General features: G+C 34.0%; 1 protein-coding gene across 3 annotated transcripts; it reads left to right on the top strand.

Moving 5' to 3' along the window:
* Positions 1-4,473: 4,473 nt before the first annotated feature.
* On the top strand, positions 4,474-19,031 carry LOC113503315 (alpha-tocopherol transfer protein-like). 3 transcript variants are annotated; one of them, XM_026885171.1, is made up of 7 exons: positions 4,474-4,851; positions 9,274-9,352; positions 16,422-16,581; positions 17,203-17,446; positions 17,783-17,893; positions 18,174-18,307; positions 18,753-19,031. In XM_026885171.1, exons 2-7 carry the CDS (start codon positions 9,274-9,276, stop codon positions 18,862-18,864), a joined length of 840 nt encoding a protein of 279 aa, XP_026740972.1. In that variant the 5' UTR covers positions 4,474-4,851; the 3' UTR covers positions 18,865-19,031. The 3 variants fall into 3 exon arrangements, with proteins under 3 accessions (XP_026740972.1, XP_026740974.1, XP_026740975.1); XM_026885173.1 differs by lacking the exon at positions 4,474-4,851 and adding an exon at positions 4,890-5,045; XM_026885174.1 differs by lacking the exon at positions 4,474-4,851 and adding an exon at positions 4,890-5,020.
* The last annotated feature ends 17 nt before the right edge of the window (positions 19,032-19,048 follow it).

The following is a 19,048-nucleotide window of genomic DNA, read 5'->3' on the forward strand; positions in this document are numbered from 1 at the left end:
TCTGTTGCGAGCGCGGTCCGAGCCTTGTAACAAAGGTGAGGGGCGCGGGCGGCGGCGTTTTTATCATTTTTAAGAGTATGTTTCAGATTTATCTTGTTTAATTTTCTTCGTACTTATTATCTTAGTTGATGATAAAAAAATAATATTCGCGCCTAGGGGTATTTTACGTCGGATACATGAACTGGGCTGCTTTTGTAAGACGACTAAAAAATCACCGTGTATATTCTTGTTAGTATAGTTGGCTGTGTTTTTATTTTTGCATGATTTATATAGAAAATATATGTAGCCGTGATCTTGCGAAAACGTATGGTACACTTTATTAAGAAATTATTATTGTTTCACATGTGTTCTTTTTTTCTAAAATAATATGGTTATGTCGCAATTTGAATTTTAAAATAAGCATTTTGTATGATAAGTGATGGTTAATGTAATACCTTGGTATATTGGTTTTCAGGCACGCAGTTTTACTTAGCAATATTTAAAATGGTGTATTTATCTAAACAAACTATATTATTTCACTAATAGAACAATTATTTCTTTATTTTATACTTTTTCTGTGTTTTTCCTCATCATTTATGACAATTTAATAAATATAAGTGTTGACAATAATATATGAGGATAATAGTAATAGCACATCTTTAGGCCCATATACTGACGTGAATATTGTATGAAAAATTATAGTTCAGAGTAAATTAGGTACCTACTTTGAAAAGAGCAACAAGGTAATTAGAGCGAGACGCAATTATATCGAAATGCCGTGTGGGATAAAGACAGCGATATCCTGTTACTCTCCTCACATGTACCTAATTTAATTTTCTAACAGTGGTAAAGTTTGTTACATCACTGTTTTAGTGTAAAATCAGTTTTTAAGTAAAAAAAACTTCATGTTTTGGCTTATTGTTGATTGTTACTACATACAGAAAATTATTTGACATATGTTTGTTGTTAGTTATTACAAAATAGAGATACGTAAGTTTTTATGTTATTGGTCACTTTTCAATTTGACACTTCATTGGTTTAGATTCTCATATAAAGGTAATTAATGTTGTTGTGTCAAACAACTATTAAGTTGTTGAATCAAAACGACGACCTAATTGTGTATGTGTGTAAAACTGCACCAATATTGTATACTTACCTTTTTATAATTATCTAAACTCATAAAGTATATAATTAGTTAAAATAAGATCAACATTCCATGTGTGGGCACTTATAGGAATAATTTTGTACAAAAATAATTATATTTGAACAAAATGTTGATGAAAAAATAAAAAATATTTTTAAGAACATTGGTTTCCTTATTATCCTTATAATATTACTCATTAACAGTCCCTAGAGGATTGTTAATTTTAATTCTTAATTCTGCTTCAATCATGATATATCTACTCATGAACAATCTTGAATTAGTACTGTCTTCTGCCACACGCCATGCGCGGCATAGTGCCATGTCTTGCAGTGACAACAGTTTAAATCAAACGTTTTCACTTGAAATGTTATTCTGCCAAAAACAAGTTAAATTAATTAAAAAAATATTTACCTCTTGACCTAACGAACAGACAAAAGATAAAACTTGTAATATTTTATGACTATATCTGTGTAGTCACAATGGTTTCATACGCTTGTCAAATTTTTGGTTTAGTATTTAAAATCGAAAATCACCGATTTTTCTGATAGTATTAAATGAGGTAAGTCAAAACGAAAACTTCATTACATTATTGTACGGAAAAATTAAGTGTTTTTTTATAGCTTTCAGTAATAAAATCATCACTCAATCCCCTCTAATTTTATAAACCCGGAACTACAATACTTCGCATACAATAAATACTAATAGGAATATCAAATTAAATACTTAGTACTAGCAAAACTAATTTATATAAGTGTCCATACAACATGTTGCCATGTTATATCAATTAAATTAAATACACTTGATAATCTGCGCAAGTATGTATGTGTGTGTGTGAACGTGAGTATATACTATCTCTCTTTGTTATTGAGGTAACTGACACCTTGGATAACACATCTTCTAAGATTTTGCAGCAATACCGTAATAATACTTTAACTCTGTGATTGACATACACTAATGAAAGCTAACAGTGTCTCTGTATATTTATAAGGGTTACCCACACACAACACCATGCGCAAATATGACTTAAATAGACTAAAAGACAATGTTATTAAATAACTCCTACAATTTAGAACCCAGAGCTGTCTTAAATCATCACTAATTTAGTTTTTATTAATGAAAACAATAATTAAAGGACTTACATTTTACTTGCGTGTAGTTGGTAACAAATTACATGAAGTATGCAGTTATTATTTTGTAACGTTGTCACTATTTGTAACATAACTACAATTACGTTCTTGGGGTGAAGTTCATAAATGAATTATATAATTATGAATACTTGGGTCGAGTTCATCGAGAATTAAAATGCCGATTACAATTTTGTATGTTGTTTCTACAGTACTACATTTTAAGGCTATTCTATTCAACAATCAACAATTTAGTTCAGATATGTAAAAATATTTTCGTTAGGTACCATATTCCTGGGTCAGGTTTAGTCAGTAAGAGTCTGACAATATCTGCTTCTCCTCTCTGAGGAGTTGGATATTGATGAGAATTGACCGCATTACCAAAAGCAATCTGACTCAAATAGTATAAAAAATGTAAATGAAAACAAGCACATATGACAAATTAGCACACTAAATTGGTCACCCATCAAATCTATGTATTTTTTTTTGTTATAGCGGCAGCAGACATAGTTATCTGTGAAAGTGTAGTCCGGGAATACATTAGCAATTACGTTTCATAAGATAAAACTTGGTGACAGCCGGACGAACAGATGTGGAACAGACATACTGATAGCGGAACGTTAGTAACAGGGTTTCGCTTTTAGTTTTTTAATACAGAAACCTAAAAAAGTCACAATTGTTATGCTATTTCAAAGATCATAAATTCCACAAGATTATCTTGATGATTCACCTAATTTATGACAAAGACACTATAAAGACAATGTTTCGTCAGACAAGCAAGTTACACAACAATACATTTACAAGCAATTTACTAATTACATGTGACAAAGGTGTCTCGTTGCTGATCTCGAGAGAGCAATCATGATAGGTGAGGAGTGACTCAATAATAAACACGTATAATAAAACTAGCTATTCCAGTAGGTAATAATGTTACCTACCTTTATTCTCATAAGAAAGTAGCTTCAAATTACGTTTTTTTTTGTGAGAAACCCAGTGGTAGCAGAATCTGGAAATAGATGGAGTTAAGTCCAGAATGTACCTCGTACTTTTACATGCATATCCGAGCGGTTTACGCCACCGCGCTTAACCTAATGTACGCGACATAAATGAACTTCTGACACGGTGTGCTGATCCCACCTCAAAACCCTCCTTAATTTCAATCCTCACAGCAGGTAATTCTACTCCTATTCCTTTTCTTTGCATGCAGTCAGACTATGGAACTCACTCAGTCACCTTTCGAATTCTTCATATACCTATTTTTACCTAATTGTTTGTGAATAAAGGAAGAGAAAAAGCTCAACAACTCTGATTATTCTAATTAGAATGTTTGTAACTCATAAATTACTTTGTATCAAACAATGTAAAAGATAATAAAGGCCATAGATATACAATTAGAATGCAATTGCAACAAAATTGTAGCTAAACTATGGGATAATTCTGTGAGTATTTAGGATCATTATAAGCTACACAAACAATTAAATGCTCTTTGCATTACGGATGTATGATCAAATCGGCACTTTAATTCATTTTACACGTGCCTGTATTAAATAGTTCAGAAAAACTAATATTTTTCCTCTGTCCATTTTTGTTGAATTTGTCATGACAACTTTTTCGACGATTTATAGTTACTGTACCATAGGTACTGGACCCCAATTCTGCTATTTACGATGGCCGATGAATGAATGAAAATTGGCTTCAAATTAAATTTTTTTGTATTTCTTCCTGCAAAATAATTGGAAATTCAGTACAGGACGGGACACCTAAGGTCAATCAACAATTAACTTCCAATTATTGTATTGGCAAACTGCTTAAGAGAATAGAAACAATTTCAAATTTAATTTAATTGCCATTCATTCATCGGCCATTGTAAAATAGCAGAATCGGGGCCCAGTTCGAATTTTGTTTTTCCCGCTCTCCTAAACGGCAATACGCAGAACTAAGACCTTTTCTCATCACTGTTTTTGTTGCATATTATAACTTAAAAAGCTTCATTCAGTCCATGCCTTTCATACACTAGGACTTTAGCTAACCTAGACTTAAATCAAATCCCATTTATGATAATAGTTACAAATTTATTTCTGACAAGTTTTTTTTATAAAGGAACAATCGTCCCTTTTCGAGTCTGGGAGTATTTGTGCATGAGACTTGAATGTTTTTAAAACCCCTGCGATACAAGGATTAAATTGTTTATTAAGGGAGTTGTTTATAACAAAAATATTGTACATACGTAACAGATAAAACCTGACTCTCTTAGACCCAAAATAAATTTCTTGAACACACTTCAAGCTTATAGTAAAAGTGCTTTTCACTGGTCCATCGTACTTTTATTGCCTTCACAACACGTAATTGCACTTACATCATCTATACTAGCGAGATTTTGGTAGATTTCATTTTTAAATTGGTCTTACGACATTCGCTTACGCTGACTGGCATTTCTGTACCGGCCGTTGTGCGAATCGACCGCGTCAAATCGTTCTTTTCGCTCGTTATTTATTTTTTCATGACTATGGTTTTTTAATTGTTTAATCATAATTCTTATTTAATTTTGCTGTGAGTGTAATTTGAGTATTCCGTGTCTTGTTTCTGTAACCCGATTTTGCAAAGGTAAGATTTTTTTTATTATGACGTCTTACGTAGGCCCGTGTATAAAAACATATCCTATGAAGATAATAATTTATTTAAAGAAATGGTCTTTATTTACTTTTGTGTAATAAATTATCATTAATGAGTGCATAATGTAAGTGGAATTGAAAATGAATAAGGAACAAAATCCGTAAGTCGTCTTATTAATACATCGAGTAAGTTTAAGTTTTTACCTATATCTTGTTTCGTTATAGCATCACAGATACTGAATAGACAATCAATTAAATCTACAAAACTTTAATAGACCACATCGGAACAATTAAAATAATCATAATAATAAAAATAAATTTTCCGTACAGATATTTTCCTTATAATATTATGGTAATAATAGCACATCAAGATAAGCTATCGTGTTTAGTTTTTTTTTTAAATGTCCCGCCATTATTTTTACTGGGCCCCAATTCCGCTATTAATAATGGTAGATGAATTAATGGAAATAGGACTAAAATGACAGTATTCGAATTCAGGCTAACAGTTTTCCAACACAAGAGAGTGCTTAAGAGAATAGGAATAGTTACAAATTTAATCCAATTGCTATTCATTCATCGGCCATTGTAAATAGCAGAATCGGGGCCTTGGTACCATATGAAAATATTGTATGCTACACATAATCCGAGCGAGAGATACATGATTCATGGTATTTACTAATAATTACGATCTGTTGAGCGTCGACCGTGTACTTACATAGCTTATTTATAAGTCAATGTTAGCACTAATGTTGGAATTGAACGAGACTTAATTCAAACAGCAAACTAAGTAATCCTATCGTTTTTGTAATTTGGGGGAATCCTTACGGACCCAGCTCCCCGGGACTCACTTACTGACTAAACCGAAAACTGTCGTGCTACGTCATCCATGATTTGATATCAGTCCATGGCAATGATATTCTTCGTAGCAAAATACTTCCTGTCTGCACAGATAAAAAAAATCTATCAAAAAACTTACCTCGTAATCCTTAAACAATTAAGAACAAAGGTTATCTTTTTAATGCAATATATGCTTACATGGATAAATACGCGGAAAAAGATAATTAATTACCTTAAACTTTTGTCGCACTAAGTTCGCAGAACTTTATGGTAGGTCAAATTTGGTGAAAGTCTTGCTCTTCCGCTCACCTGTTTTTTATCATTATCTTTGACATTATACTTATCATGGTAAAACAAACTTTAAGGCAATAATTATAAATCTTTAATGAAACACGAAAAAGTACAGGCCAATGAAACAGTCAGTGTGTTCTTACCCGAAGTTATACTGCATACATACATAGCTGCAAACTGAGTATGAAATATCATATGAACATATTTAGTCGAAATCTGACATCAACCATAAAATTGGCCTAAAATTAGATACACACAAAATTGCAATCAACTGTTCAAAATTGTTATAGAAGAACCTGTTTTCGATACACAGTTCTCAGTTAGGGTCACTGACATTGCGGGCAAGAATATTTTTAGAGCCCTTTGGCAAAAAAGGGTCTTAATTCTTTTCTCAACTTAAAACGGTGCGTCCTTTTTAAGATTATGTACGACAGGTATGTTTACAAGAATTAGATCACCCTCCCTCCCTCTCTTGCTGGCTTTGAATATGCCCAGAGACACCAAGACTCAGGACAAGCGTTTGAACTCTCAAACTCTTCTTATACGCGGGGATCGAACCCACGTCACGTCGTGCACAGTGGTTTTGACGCGGTGAACTCAACCACTCGTCTATTCCCATTTATTTCGTAGTTTATTCAAAGAGTCAATTGTTTCCCTTAGTTGTTGATGATCATTAGACGCTACCTTACCGGAGTTCGAATGATGGACATGTTAGGCGACTTTGCCCCATAAAAGTAACTGTTTAAGTAAAAATAATTATCTGCTAGTATATACTTGCGTAACACACCTTAGAAGGTACCTACGTTGAATTAATTGCAATAGGTATGTGAGTCAGACCACCCTGACATAGTATAATGTTTTATGTCATATTGTCTTTGACTTGTTGTTATATTAATTAATTATTTAATTGTTTAAAAACTTTTTTTTCTTTGTTAGATGTAGCAAGTAGTTTATTTAAACATGCTGTTATTAGTCATTAACAGTCTAAATCTAAATAATAGATGCGCACGAGACGAAGTTTTTAGGTAACACTATAGGTTCCCTTATTTTTGGAAATCCTTTTTTCTTGTAAAAAAAGTAATGAATATGAATTAACAAATGTCATTCTATTTCTGTATAGTACCACCTCTAGGAGTAATACATTGCAGTTGTAGAAAACAACAAACGACACTGCTCTACAATATATATTAACATCTCGCTTCCACACTGTAGACCCACAGACAAGGAATAAAACATGTCTTAAAAATTCGCATTGTGAATGGATCTAAGTATATATTTTTATGTAGTATTGTACTCTATTAGGTAAGTTGTAAACAACCAAAAAATATATATTTAAGTTATAAAAACTTGCATCAGTACGAAAGCGTTTTTCATCACAAATACAGTCATACAAAAAAGTAGCCTTTGTAAGTTTCCAACTACGAACATACTTTTTAGAACAACAATCTTTTGTATTGAAACCTGATAGTTTTTATAATATTGGTTCATAACTTGAAATAAAATATATTTAAACAAATAAGGCCCAAAGAAACCCAAAGTATGTAACTGTATAAAAATTATTTTAAGAAACGATATCTAAGCAAAGCGCTTAGATATTGACTTATGTCTATTGGCTATACATTTGTTTCACAGTTCATTCATTCTAAAATACATACTAATTATTTCTTGTTTATACTACTGTAGTTATAGTTTAGGTGTTCAGTGGTATACCTTTATACTTTTTTTATAAACCATTAATAATTAATAATTTTAAATCATATTAGTCATTCTTCAAACTATGACTTTAAAATCATTCATAATTAGCAATTTTAAATTAAAATTCTTTACTTTAGAATAGCAGTCCTGCGATAATTATTGAACAGTAACAAAACACATTTTACTCAGTTACTCAAGCTGAATAACTAGTAGGGATATATGGTTATAAACTACCTGCAAACGTATAAATTTTAATGTGGGAATTGTGGGAAAAGTTTAAACAATGATAACTAATACCTCGGTACTAAATGGGTATCGCAAGATGTGTGAAATCAAAGTACCATAGAAATTACGACAAATCATTGTTCTAAGAAATCTTTATCCAAGTAACGTTACAAAAACTCCTTTAGGTATGGCAAAGGGTGCTAGGACTTTGACCTCTAGATGTGATTTTTTTCTTAATAGGTCTCAAAAGGAAAATTTGGGCGTTGAAATTCGATTGTACACCGATGAAACTAAGTTTTCTGATTCGATTTACGTTATTATTTTTTTAATCGTGCTGAATAGCTGTTATTTGAACCTGTAAAAAAAAATATTGATTCCCCGATTCCAGCCAATATCTAGCTGATATGATTATATCTTTGGTCATTCAAGTTATTTATTACTTTTCAGGGCTGATTTTTCTAAGTAGGTTATTTAAAAATAACGATATAATTATGTAGGCGCATACCTGAATCGACTTAAAAAATATACCTGAATCACTAATTGTATCGCCTTTTTTAATTACAATAATAACAACTTATTTTTTTGTTTTTTCGCACAATGTACTCAAAATCTAAAAATAAAGTCAGAGTTAATTTTGATTAATTTTTCCCACGTCTTAAATTGTGTGTGAATCGGCATCTTTCTTCTACATCCGCAAAATATTAAAAGTTGCGGAAGCCCCCAGCTTTTTTTAATCATTGAAGGTCAAATTGTAAATAATATTAAAGCTTATTAATTCTTATAATCTGTTCAATATTTATTTCGGAAGTCCGTTAAACTTGCAAGTGAGTTATTTCAAAAAAAAGATGAATCAGTGCCGGCGAAAGGGCCACTGACACCCCGGGTGAAAATATTGTGGCGCCCACTTGAGGGAAGCAATATCAAGTGTTAGTTTTTTGCTGATCCCAAGTAAAATTATATTAAGAATTTCATCTTTCCTTTAGCGTTACGTTTGGCGGTGGAAGTATTCCACCTTTAGCGTAGAGCACAGTTCTGAGGGTTTGCGCCAGGAGAGGCAAGAGACTCCAGCTTCAGACCTTGGCGCCCCCCAGAATTTGTCGCACTGGGCCATCGCCCCATCACGCCCCCCCCCCCTAACGCCGGCACTGAGATGAATGGCACATGAAATGTCAATTCAGTTTGAAATGTATTTCTTGTTCATCTTCTATTTGTTTCTATAATGAGTTTTCCAGTTACATTAGCCAGTATTATATGCTAGGCTAGTGGGATTTAAAAGCTATATTAAACCAAATCTTATGTATGTAGATATAATTATCAAACATTTGTAAAGGCATACATTTATGTACATTTAAATTGAAATTTTCAGATGGCCCAAGTTAACGAGAAGGATATCAACGCGATAAAGGACTGGCTGGCTAAAGAACCTTACCTACCAAAACATATGGGTAAGTCACTATTATTAGTCAACTATCCTACCGGGGTTCTGAGTTGGAAACAAGTCTAACCAAACTTGCAACACAACACCCGGTTGACCCGGTCCTCAACTATTAAATTTTACTTTATTTATACATACTATTATATAATGTTTATTTTTATGGCTGCTCTGTCCTAATCTCGTAAAGTAATTCTCCAGATGTAAAAACTCTACAAGTTCTCCTGCAGCACCATTTCATTTTGAGAAAGGGCTGATCTGGACAAAATTTGTATATTCCTCTCCGAAATTACACTTGATTGTTTGTAAGTAATTGGTCGACCAATGACTGTTTTTAATTAATTTGACAATAGAACTAACTGACCAGCCTCACGAAAAAATAAATTGTATAAACTCATAAAAATATAGATGGCAAAAAAACCTTTTTGGTGCTGAGAAGTTTTTATTTAGCTACGCTAGGATAGAGCCGATAAAGAGCTATAATACGTCTTTGACGTCAATTACAATTATACACTTATTTACTTAGTTTAAATATAGTACACTTAGTATTATGAATACATACTGCATTTTTACAAGGCCAACAACATATATGACAAACAAGAAAAACATGGAACTTGTTAGAAATTACATAATATGCAACTAGAATTTTCTTCACAGCTCCAAGAAAATTTCTTCGTTTTAAAATACCGTTATTAAAACTAAACTTAAATTAATCTTTTTTTTACATCCACACTTATATTATAAAGAAACTATTAATCGGGACTTTGTCTGAAGATTTAAGTTACGAATTTTTTTGTATGCACGCAACTTCAACCCGTTTTCGTAACATAATTTATTACTGCTCTGCTCCTGTCAATCATGGCGTGATGGTATATCTCCTATGGCCTTCCTCAGGTAATATGCCATCGGACTAGTCAAGTCTTCACCTTATAATATTACTATGGATGTGAAAGTAGCTATGTCTATTTATTTGTTATCTGCGTAATAGTTTGTTACGCTTTCACGACCGAACCGGCCAAGCGTTAATATAAATATTTAAAATGGGATAGTTTGAACTGTAATTATAAACATGGGACATTGCTGATAACAACTGATTACAGAAAAAATCTTTTAAAATACAACCTACTGCCATTTATTTTCTTCCCAAATTATTTAAGAGCAATATCAACATCATCCGAGCATCATCATCAGCTAAGTACCCGTGTTTTATAATGAGCGACTGCCTAACCTTACCCTGCGTAACACAATACCCCTTAGTCTGACCGGTTATCAGACTTTCTAGCTTCTGCCTTCCCGTAACGACTAACCCGAACCAGCAGTTTAACGTGCCTTCCAAAATACCTACGAACTCTATGACATATATGGTCACCAACCTACCCACCGACGGTATCAAGTGTAGCTTAACCTGTGATCGATCAACTTGTGCAGCATTAATTTAGCCAGAAGCTGCCAACAAAAAGCAAAACGCATTCTACAAATGATTTTTTTAAAACTAAGCTGGAATCTTTAATGATTTAATGTTACTATCATGTTAACGTAAAAACAAAAGACAAATTATCACAGTCAATTTGTTCTCGTATTACATATACGACATTATCATAAGCGATATGATTATTACATTCGAACCAAATCTGCATAATTCATGCAAATGCTTTACGACTTTATAAGCTATCAATACAATTTAATTTTATTTCATTATCAATACCATTCTGTATCGCCAGCGGCGCGTTTTATAGCCTATACATTTTTGTAACACAATAAGCCGTACTAATCTTATAAATGCAAAAGAATGTCTGTTTTCAAATCCTTTATGCTAAACTGTGCAAGTCTTTGCGTTAATCTGTGTTGCCAGCTAGCTCCGTACCAAATTTCATTGAAATCGGTCAATTTCAGCGTGAAGAGGTAGGAAGGTTTAGAGGAAGAAAAGAAACACAAACAAAAATAAAAAGTTCGCATTTTAGAATATTTAGTGTGATTCCATGCTTCTTATCCACATGAATGTGTACATACAATTTATTGAAACAAGTTGAACTGTTTGATTACAGATAGCTTGAACTGCAACAAAAGAATATAAGCTATTTATATTCGAGAATTTCGCGGACGATGTCGCGGACAAAGGCTAGTTCAGAAATAAAGTTGAAATATATCCTGATGTAGAGTCGTTCTTTGAGTTGTTATGCTTCTTATTTTGTGATAGTTAAAAATAGAGATAAACTTTTTTGAAATCCTTGAGATTTTTGAATTTTTAATGTTTGTCCTAAATTCCAGTATTCCAACTAGTATAATCAAGGCCAAATTTTTAATTTTCCAGTAGGTATCTGGTTTTTTGGTTTTCTGTGTTTCATATTTATGCGCAATCTGATTTCAAATAGCACGAACTATGTTAATACGTTATTCGCGTGTACGTGATAATCGTTTATTTGGAAAGTTTTGCGAAAAAAACAAGTGCTTAGTTACGAAACCAAGTTTGAGCGGCGGTTAGAAAGTTTACGAGCAATTGATATCGGTTCGGTGAATGTTAGTCAAGCCTTAGGCATAGGTGAACAATATGTCTAGAAACGTATGACTCGTCAACCGCTGAGGCAGACAAAGGGTTTATGTAAGAGTTAGAAGGTTTACGTCTAAAGTAAAATTTATGTTGTTGTGAAAACGAAACTTTAGAAACGTAGAGCTGCGGCGTGACTGCCCGGATAGTCGAGAGGTTGAGGTCACCACGCAAAACTCATTGCGCGACATGTTGCGGGTTCAATCTTCGTATAGGCCAAGCATTTGTGTGATCCACGAATTCTTGTCCTGAGTGGGTGTCTTTGTGCATGTGACTTGAATACTTGTGAAACCCTCCGCGCCGTAAGGATTAAAAAAAGAGCAGTGTCTTTCTCACATCCGCATTCTCACCCGATAACAGCCCAGGTACTTAAAGGAAGACATCCAACCAAATGCGTTCGTCGTGAGTTTAAGTCATTGCCGCTTCACCCCGGAAAAAAAAGAAAGAAGGTCTCTCTATAAGGCCCTGAAAATACAGCATTCCAATAGCAAAGTAGCTAATTTTACCGATGACGTGTTAACCGTTAGCAAGCCTAATGGCATATAACAATATTATTTAAGTACCTTACGATGAACAAATGTACGCATTTGTTCAGATAATATTTGCTCAATCAATTAAATAGTCAGTGACTTCGAATCTACATGTCATCGTCCCAACAGTCCTTGGCTCTCAGCAACGGCAATTATTAATTAACAAGTTATTTCCAAGTTCTCAAGAACTTATATTTAAAAAAATTGCTTCTATGTTAATGTCAATTTGTCGAATTATTTAAGTTCTATAATTAACGCCTTAGTAAAAAATGAATGACCAAATTCGTCTTCATAATAACGGCAAACTCGTTATGCTAAAAGTAATTTTTGATTCATCAATTCAATCATACATTAGGTACAATGAAACATTTTTTATGAAATGGTCAATTAGCCTTTTTATTATTGACTTTAGATACTAACCGTTGTTCGAACTCCTAATTTTTATTATATGTTTTCATAGCGGCAACAGAAAAACTCGTCTATCTCTAACTGTTCATGAGATACTGCCTGATGACAAACATACGGTCAAACGGACAGACAAACAGGCAGTGGAGCGGCGTTAGTAAAATAGAATTCCCTTTTTACCCTTTGGATTCGTAACAATCGTAACCCTAACAGAATTACTTCATTTGTTTTAATTTGTGTTTGCTATATGCAAGTCACTTGCCAACTCCTGTGACCTTAGGCACATAGCGTACTAAATTAGTATTTAGTACTTGTAGTAAGTCTTCGTGCGTGTTCACGCATACATTAATTATAAACACATCACGTATATAGGTATTAGCTTAGGACCTTGTGATATGAGCCGGCGGTTAATTTAAAATGATTGTATCAGATGGGTTCGACTGATATCCAAATGTATTTGTTGCAGGTATTAGGACTAATTATGGAGTTTGTTTTTTTGGCAAACATTTTTTGCTTCACAGCGCTTTCTGCTTAGGGGTTGTCCATTAATCACGTGAGGCTTGAAAGGGGGGGAGGGGTTTGATAAAAATCACGAAAATAACACAAGGGGGAGGGGGGGGTGTAGTAAGATATCTCGTGTATTTATTTCTGCGTTGTGCGCGAAAATGATGACACCGAGTGGCTTGATGAAACCGATGTTGATTTTCAACAAAGCACAGTGCCAACAACTGACCTGCAAGATGCGTATCCAGTTGTTAGTGTTGAAGAATGTCTTGCTAATCCGTGGTCCGAGGACAATATACATTAAATATATTCATGTACTAGTACAATACATGTTTTTCCTATGATTACACTCTTCGTTTATTATTATTGTTATGGCAATAAAAAAAAACTTGCAACCTGGTGTAGACATTTTTATTATTGTCCTTAATTTCAGAATAAAAGATTATAGTTTATACCTGTATTTAAATTAAGATAATATTCAGAAAATTTTAAGATTCGTTGTAGGTACTAAAAATACACGTGATGTTGAGAAGGGGGAGGGGGGGTAGTCTTAAACCTCACTACGTATCACCAATTTGGGAGGGGGGGTAAAAAAAGCTAAAAAAAGATCACGTGATTAATGGACAGCCCCTTATCATATAAAATGTCGTCGTATAAAGTATGTTCAGCTAAAAAACATCCTTGGGTATTTTTCACTTGTTTGGAATTGGAATTCCTTTTCCACTGCTCTGGTACATTTTAAAATTGTTTTTGTAATTCAGGTGTCAGAGTCTCTCAGGGGAGCTAATTATGGCTGATACCTCCTGGATTGTCCGAAAGTTACCGCGGCCCCGGAACGCAAAGGGTAAAATAAGGAACATGGCTGGGTTTTAGTCAATAAAAGTCTGACTCTACCCCTAATAAGGGGCAAAGTTATTTGATGGCCCTATCCGGAAAACAAATGTGTTAGGGACTCTCAACTTGTTCATGACCTTAGTTTAGTGGAAAAATCTGGATAAAGGAGAACTAAACAAAAAAAACTTTTTATTACGACTGCAAACCTACCATATATATGTACCATTCCCCACATATCGCCACAATAGCGAGATTGTTACTCTTAACTTCAATATCAGAATTAGTATCCCACCTTACTTTACGATGTTGTTAACCCAGACCCAGATCAAGTTCAGTTCATTATAATCGACATTCAATCCATCATATCAATCTAGTTATTACAGACACTCTACTGAAGTACTTGAAGTAAGAATTACGGGTGTGTACGAGAGATAGTGCTCTACGTGTAATGATCCATCCCGCTTAGACGACCGCTTAGCCGTGGCAGACGGCCTGACTTCGACACATTCTTGTTTTAAATTTCTGTCACTATCCTACTACTAATAATATATTACAAACCCAACAGTTTTTATGTATGGAAGTATGGATGCTTTTTCCTCTTTCACGCAAAAACCACTGAACTGATTTAGACGAAACTTGGTACACCGATAGTTTATCAACGGGATTAACAAATAAGATAGTTTTATCCCGTTTTGGTTTTCTCGTGGAATCATTTTCAATTAGTAGCGGTCCCGCGAGCAACACTAGCTTAGCTTAGCTTATTCAAGATTTTTGCCTACATTTTTATTTCTTACCTGATTGTAACCTGAAAAACAATTTGCGGTGACCGGAAATATGCAAAAATATTTCGTCATGGTCGAGGTAACATGAAAAATGAACAATGAGACATCAGATTTCAAAACATGGGCACTTATTGTAATTACCTACGACTTAAATATTATTTGTTTTGAGAACAACAAGAATATGAGCGTATCATATCGGCTGTAACTACAACAAATGGATGGTTGTTTTATTACTGTTGCTGATTTTACAGAATTGGAGTACTTCCGATGTGACTTCAAAAGCATAGGAATGTTCTGTTCAAGCACATTTTGACCATACAACTGACAAGAGTCCCGAACAACTTTTCTAAGTCGATTTCAATAAAAAAAAATACGTGTTTGGGTTGAAATTTTGGTTTAAATTTCACTTTAAATCTGGAAAGCAAAGCAAAGTGGTTTTCGTTCTTGTTGGTCCGTTTTGTGTATTCTGAGAAGAACCTTCTTATAACGGACAGAGCATAATAGTTAATCGTGCAAAGCTAATGTAAAAAGTAAATTTTAATGCAACTTTGACATTAAGGGCACATTAAAAGCTGTATGTTATGCTTGTGACCTTTACTTTTTTGCCATCAAAGGACAAGATTGTGAAAACAGGTTTGAATATTCGAGGTCCGCACAATCGATCAATTTACACCGATTTGGGATCCACCTCATAAGTAAGGCATGATATAAAATCCAGTTTTATTATTTTTAAGAGAAAACGAAAACAAGAGAATATAAAGGTGTTACTGGCCACGGAAATAGAGGGATACTATCATAGCCTTCAATAAGTAAAAAACTTTGTTTTTGTCGGTTCTTAACCTAGATTCAACGTTTTGAAAGGGCCTGGAAAATGACCCAGGAATAATTGAAATAAAAACTTTTGATTTTGTTTTTGCTCATACAAGATGTGTTGTTGTTTAGAGCTATGTCTCCTTCTTACAAGTCCAACATCTCGCTTTAAGGTGGTGATTAATCCCCCATGCATAACACAAACAAACAAGTATATGATTCAGAGCTTTCTCTTTTTTATAGCAAGCGTCAAGTGTTCAGCCACTCGTAAAGCAGTTAAGATAACAACAGCATTAAAATATTGAATAAGTAATATATTTTATATATTTTATGCAATATGAAAATAATGACAAGATTAAATTAAACTTAGAAAGTTATTTGGAAAACCTACATATAACACGCTCATGCTCATAGTGTTAGCTTATATCATAGGAAGTTCCGAAACGCTTTATTAATAAAAACATATTCAAATTGTATTATTATTTTGTTGAAATGTCGTTAAGCACTTAAGCCGTTAAGTTAGTGTACATAAAAACTCACAAACACAAAACTAGGATGAATTTTTGATTCTTCGATAGTGACCCTTTCTTATATCTTTCTAACCCTTTTCAGCAAACATATAATATTTTGTAAAGCCTTGTTGACTAAAACCCATTTCACATACTATTCCAGATGACATCGCTTTAAGAAAATTCCTGTTCAGTTGTAATAACAGTTTGGAAAGGACCAAGAGATGTATCGAAGAGTTCTGCACCACTCGCGCATACATGACGGAGGTATTTTGCGACAGGGATCCCTTATCCCCAAAACTCCAAAAAGCTTTTGCTAATACGTAAGTTTATATTTTTTCTCCTTTTCATATGGTTCTCGTACAACCTGATGTCAGAGTTTCAAATTCGTCCCAGTTGGCCTTTGAAGTGGATTAAGTGCTGATCTTCTGATTACGTTTCCTTTTCATGTTTTTAGCAAGTGATAAGAATTTTCTATTACGTACATCAATTTAAAAAGCCGTTGGAACGTCGAGAAGAAAAAAAGAAAGATTTGAACCTGTCACCTTTGACTAAACAGCCAATGGTTAATTAAAAAATCCGAGTACCACACAACGATCCAATCCCAGTGTCGCGGAGAGATTCACAAACACATGACTTCAAATCACACGCACATCTTTACTAGTTACTTGCACGAAGAATATCCTATCAGAAGTAGCATTTTAGATCACTCATTACTTTGTCCATTACATAGGACGAGGCAATGCGTCGCTCACAGTGATTTAAAAGCATACCTATCCCACTCCTAAGTATATCTGTTTAATTACAGTAATGATATGTTTGAGCAGTGTCGTATTATGGATCAGAATGCACGCAGAGCTTTCTAAGATGGAACCAAGCAGTCTTATCAATCTACCTTCCACACTTCCCACTCAAGTTTTAAGCAACCGTTTTAACAATTTCAGGTGTGTCACCACCTACTTAGCCGGCGTCGACGAAATCCTTATCCACAAGTTAACGAGCACGGAAAACTTCGAGTTCTACGATCTCATAAAGTCGTTCATGTTACAAGCCGACCAATGGATCAGACTTGAAAGGGATACGCTACCGGAAAACCACATCATCGTATTAGATATAAAGGAGTATACGCTTGCTATCATCTCGAAATCCAATATATTCTACTTCCAAAAGTTCCTGATATTCTTGTTGGTAAGATTTGCTATGGAAAATTCTATAAAAACTGTTTTGGGGATCATTATATTCTATGCTAATGAAACTTCCTGATCCTCCTATCTATATTGTATTTAAGCGATTATCTATTTATGGATTAGATGATTTGCGTGTAACTTATGCCCATTCAAAATGCTGTGGGGTCAACCCACCGCCATCTTGTAAAGCACTAGATATTACTTTAAAGTGTGACAGTTTACTTCACGTCCAATAGAGCCTTACCACTCATGCAACAGTAAGAGTCTAATTTTTATAGGTGATAGGGCCCTATGGTGTTAGAACTCATACCTATTTATATTCTTGTTTTATTGACAGCAAGGCATGCCGGTGCGTTTGAAGCAAGTGCACGTCGTGAACTGTCCATCCTACATTGACTACTTGTATGGACTTGTGAAAGGGGCTCTACCACAGGATATACGAGATCTGGTAAGTGCACATCATTATACTTAGCGTACATATGTTTCTTTGCATAAACCGGCTATGATCTGCTCCTCACATCCGCGTCACACCCTACAGACAGATTATTTTCATCATTAGTTCATCATGCGTCCTGCTTTGACTTGAAAAAAATAGTATCATTTTTAAAACTTCTATAAGAAATTATAATTCAAACAATGCATGACGTTGTATGCTATTGGAAGAAAATTCATTACTTGATTTCCTCAAAGCCTGATCAGTAAAATAAAATTAAATGCAATATTTCCAGATCAAGTTCCACACTGACCACAACGGCCTGCACCAGCATATCGACAAGAAGTACCTGCCTTCGGACTACGGCGGTGAGGCGGAAGAGATGATCAAACAAAGTCTGAAGTGGATCGAAGACATTAAAGCTTTAAGGTAAATTGCGCACTCAATGTTATTTGTAATGTCAGTGAGTTGGACTCTAACTCAGGCTTAACTTAGTTTTGGTTGTTTTGGCTGGTTCGGTTTAGGCGTTTACTAATTGCGTTGGAAGAAAAAAAATCAATTCCTTTGCATCTACGTAAAGAAGAATTTATTTACGTACATACATATACTCGAAAGACATTACAATCTTTTCTTGTGCAGTCGTTCAAAATTTTGAAACAAACCATTATCGACACCCCTTCACATAATCTCCTGGTCCAAGAATATGTATTTATTTAAAAAATAAATTAACCCAAATCATTACTTTAATCAATAAAGATACAGATGAACACTGATAATACCATCGCCGCGCGCCGTAGCCTTCGAGGAATGTTTCTGATTTTCCTACCTCTCAATAATTCATCTTTTGGTCTTACGTCAGAATTAATTGTTACAGAAAAACTTACCTTGACGACACCATATGGAAGGCGGATCTCAGCAAGAAAGCAAAGAATGGAACAGTGGATACTGCGATGAGCGGTTCCTTCAGAGCATTGGCTATTGATTAAGCTAAATATATTTGGTGAAATAAGATTTGCACAAAATATATTTAAGGAATCGAGTATTATACCTAACATACAAATAGAAAAAAAAACTATATATTTAAGATCATAACGGAATAAATAAAGCTAGTTATATTTTTATAGTTAAGATTTTTAATAAAGCTATTATGTGACGTCTGCGTTTTATTAA

This window comes from Trichoplusia ni, chromosome 19 (assembly GCF_003590095.1).
Source record: "Trichoplusia ni isolate ovarian cell line Hi5 chromosome 19, tn1, whole genome shotgun sequence".
Lineage (NCBI taxonomy): Eukaryota > Metazoa > Arthropoda > Insecta > Lepidoptera > Noctuidae > Trichoplusia > Trichoplusia ni.

Bases quoted from the DNA above. Each gene is read 5' to 3' on its own strand.
- LOC113503315 (XM_026885171.1), top strand. From the start codon at position 9,274: ATGGCCCAAGTTAACGAGAAGGATATCAACGCGATAAAGGACTGGCTG. The intron at 9,353-16,421 runs GTAAGTCACTAT...ATACTATTCCAG, and splicing joins TTACCTACCAAAACATATGG to ATGACATCGCTTTAAGAAAA. The intron at 16,582-17,202 runs GTAAGTTTATAT...TAACAATTTCAG, and splicing joins CAAAAAGCTTTTGCTAATAC to GTGTGTCACCACCTACTTAG.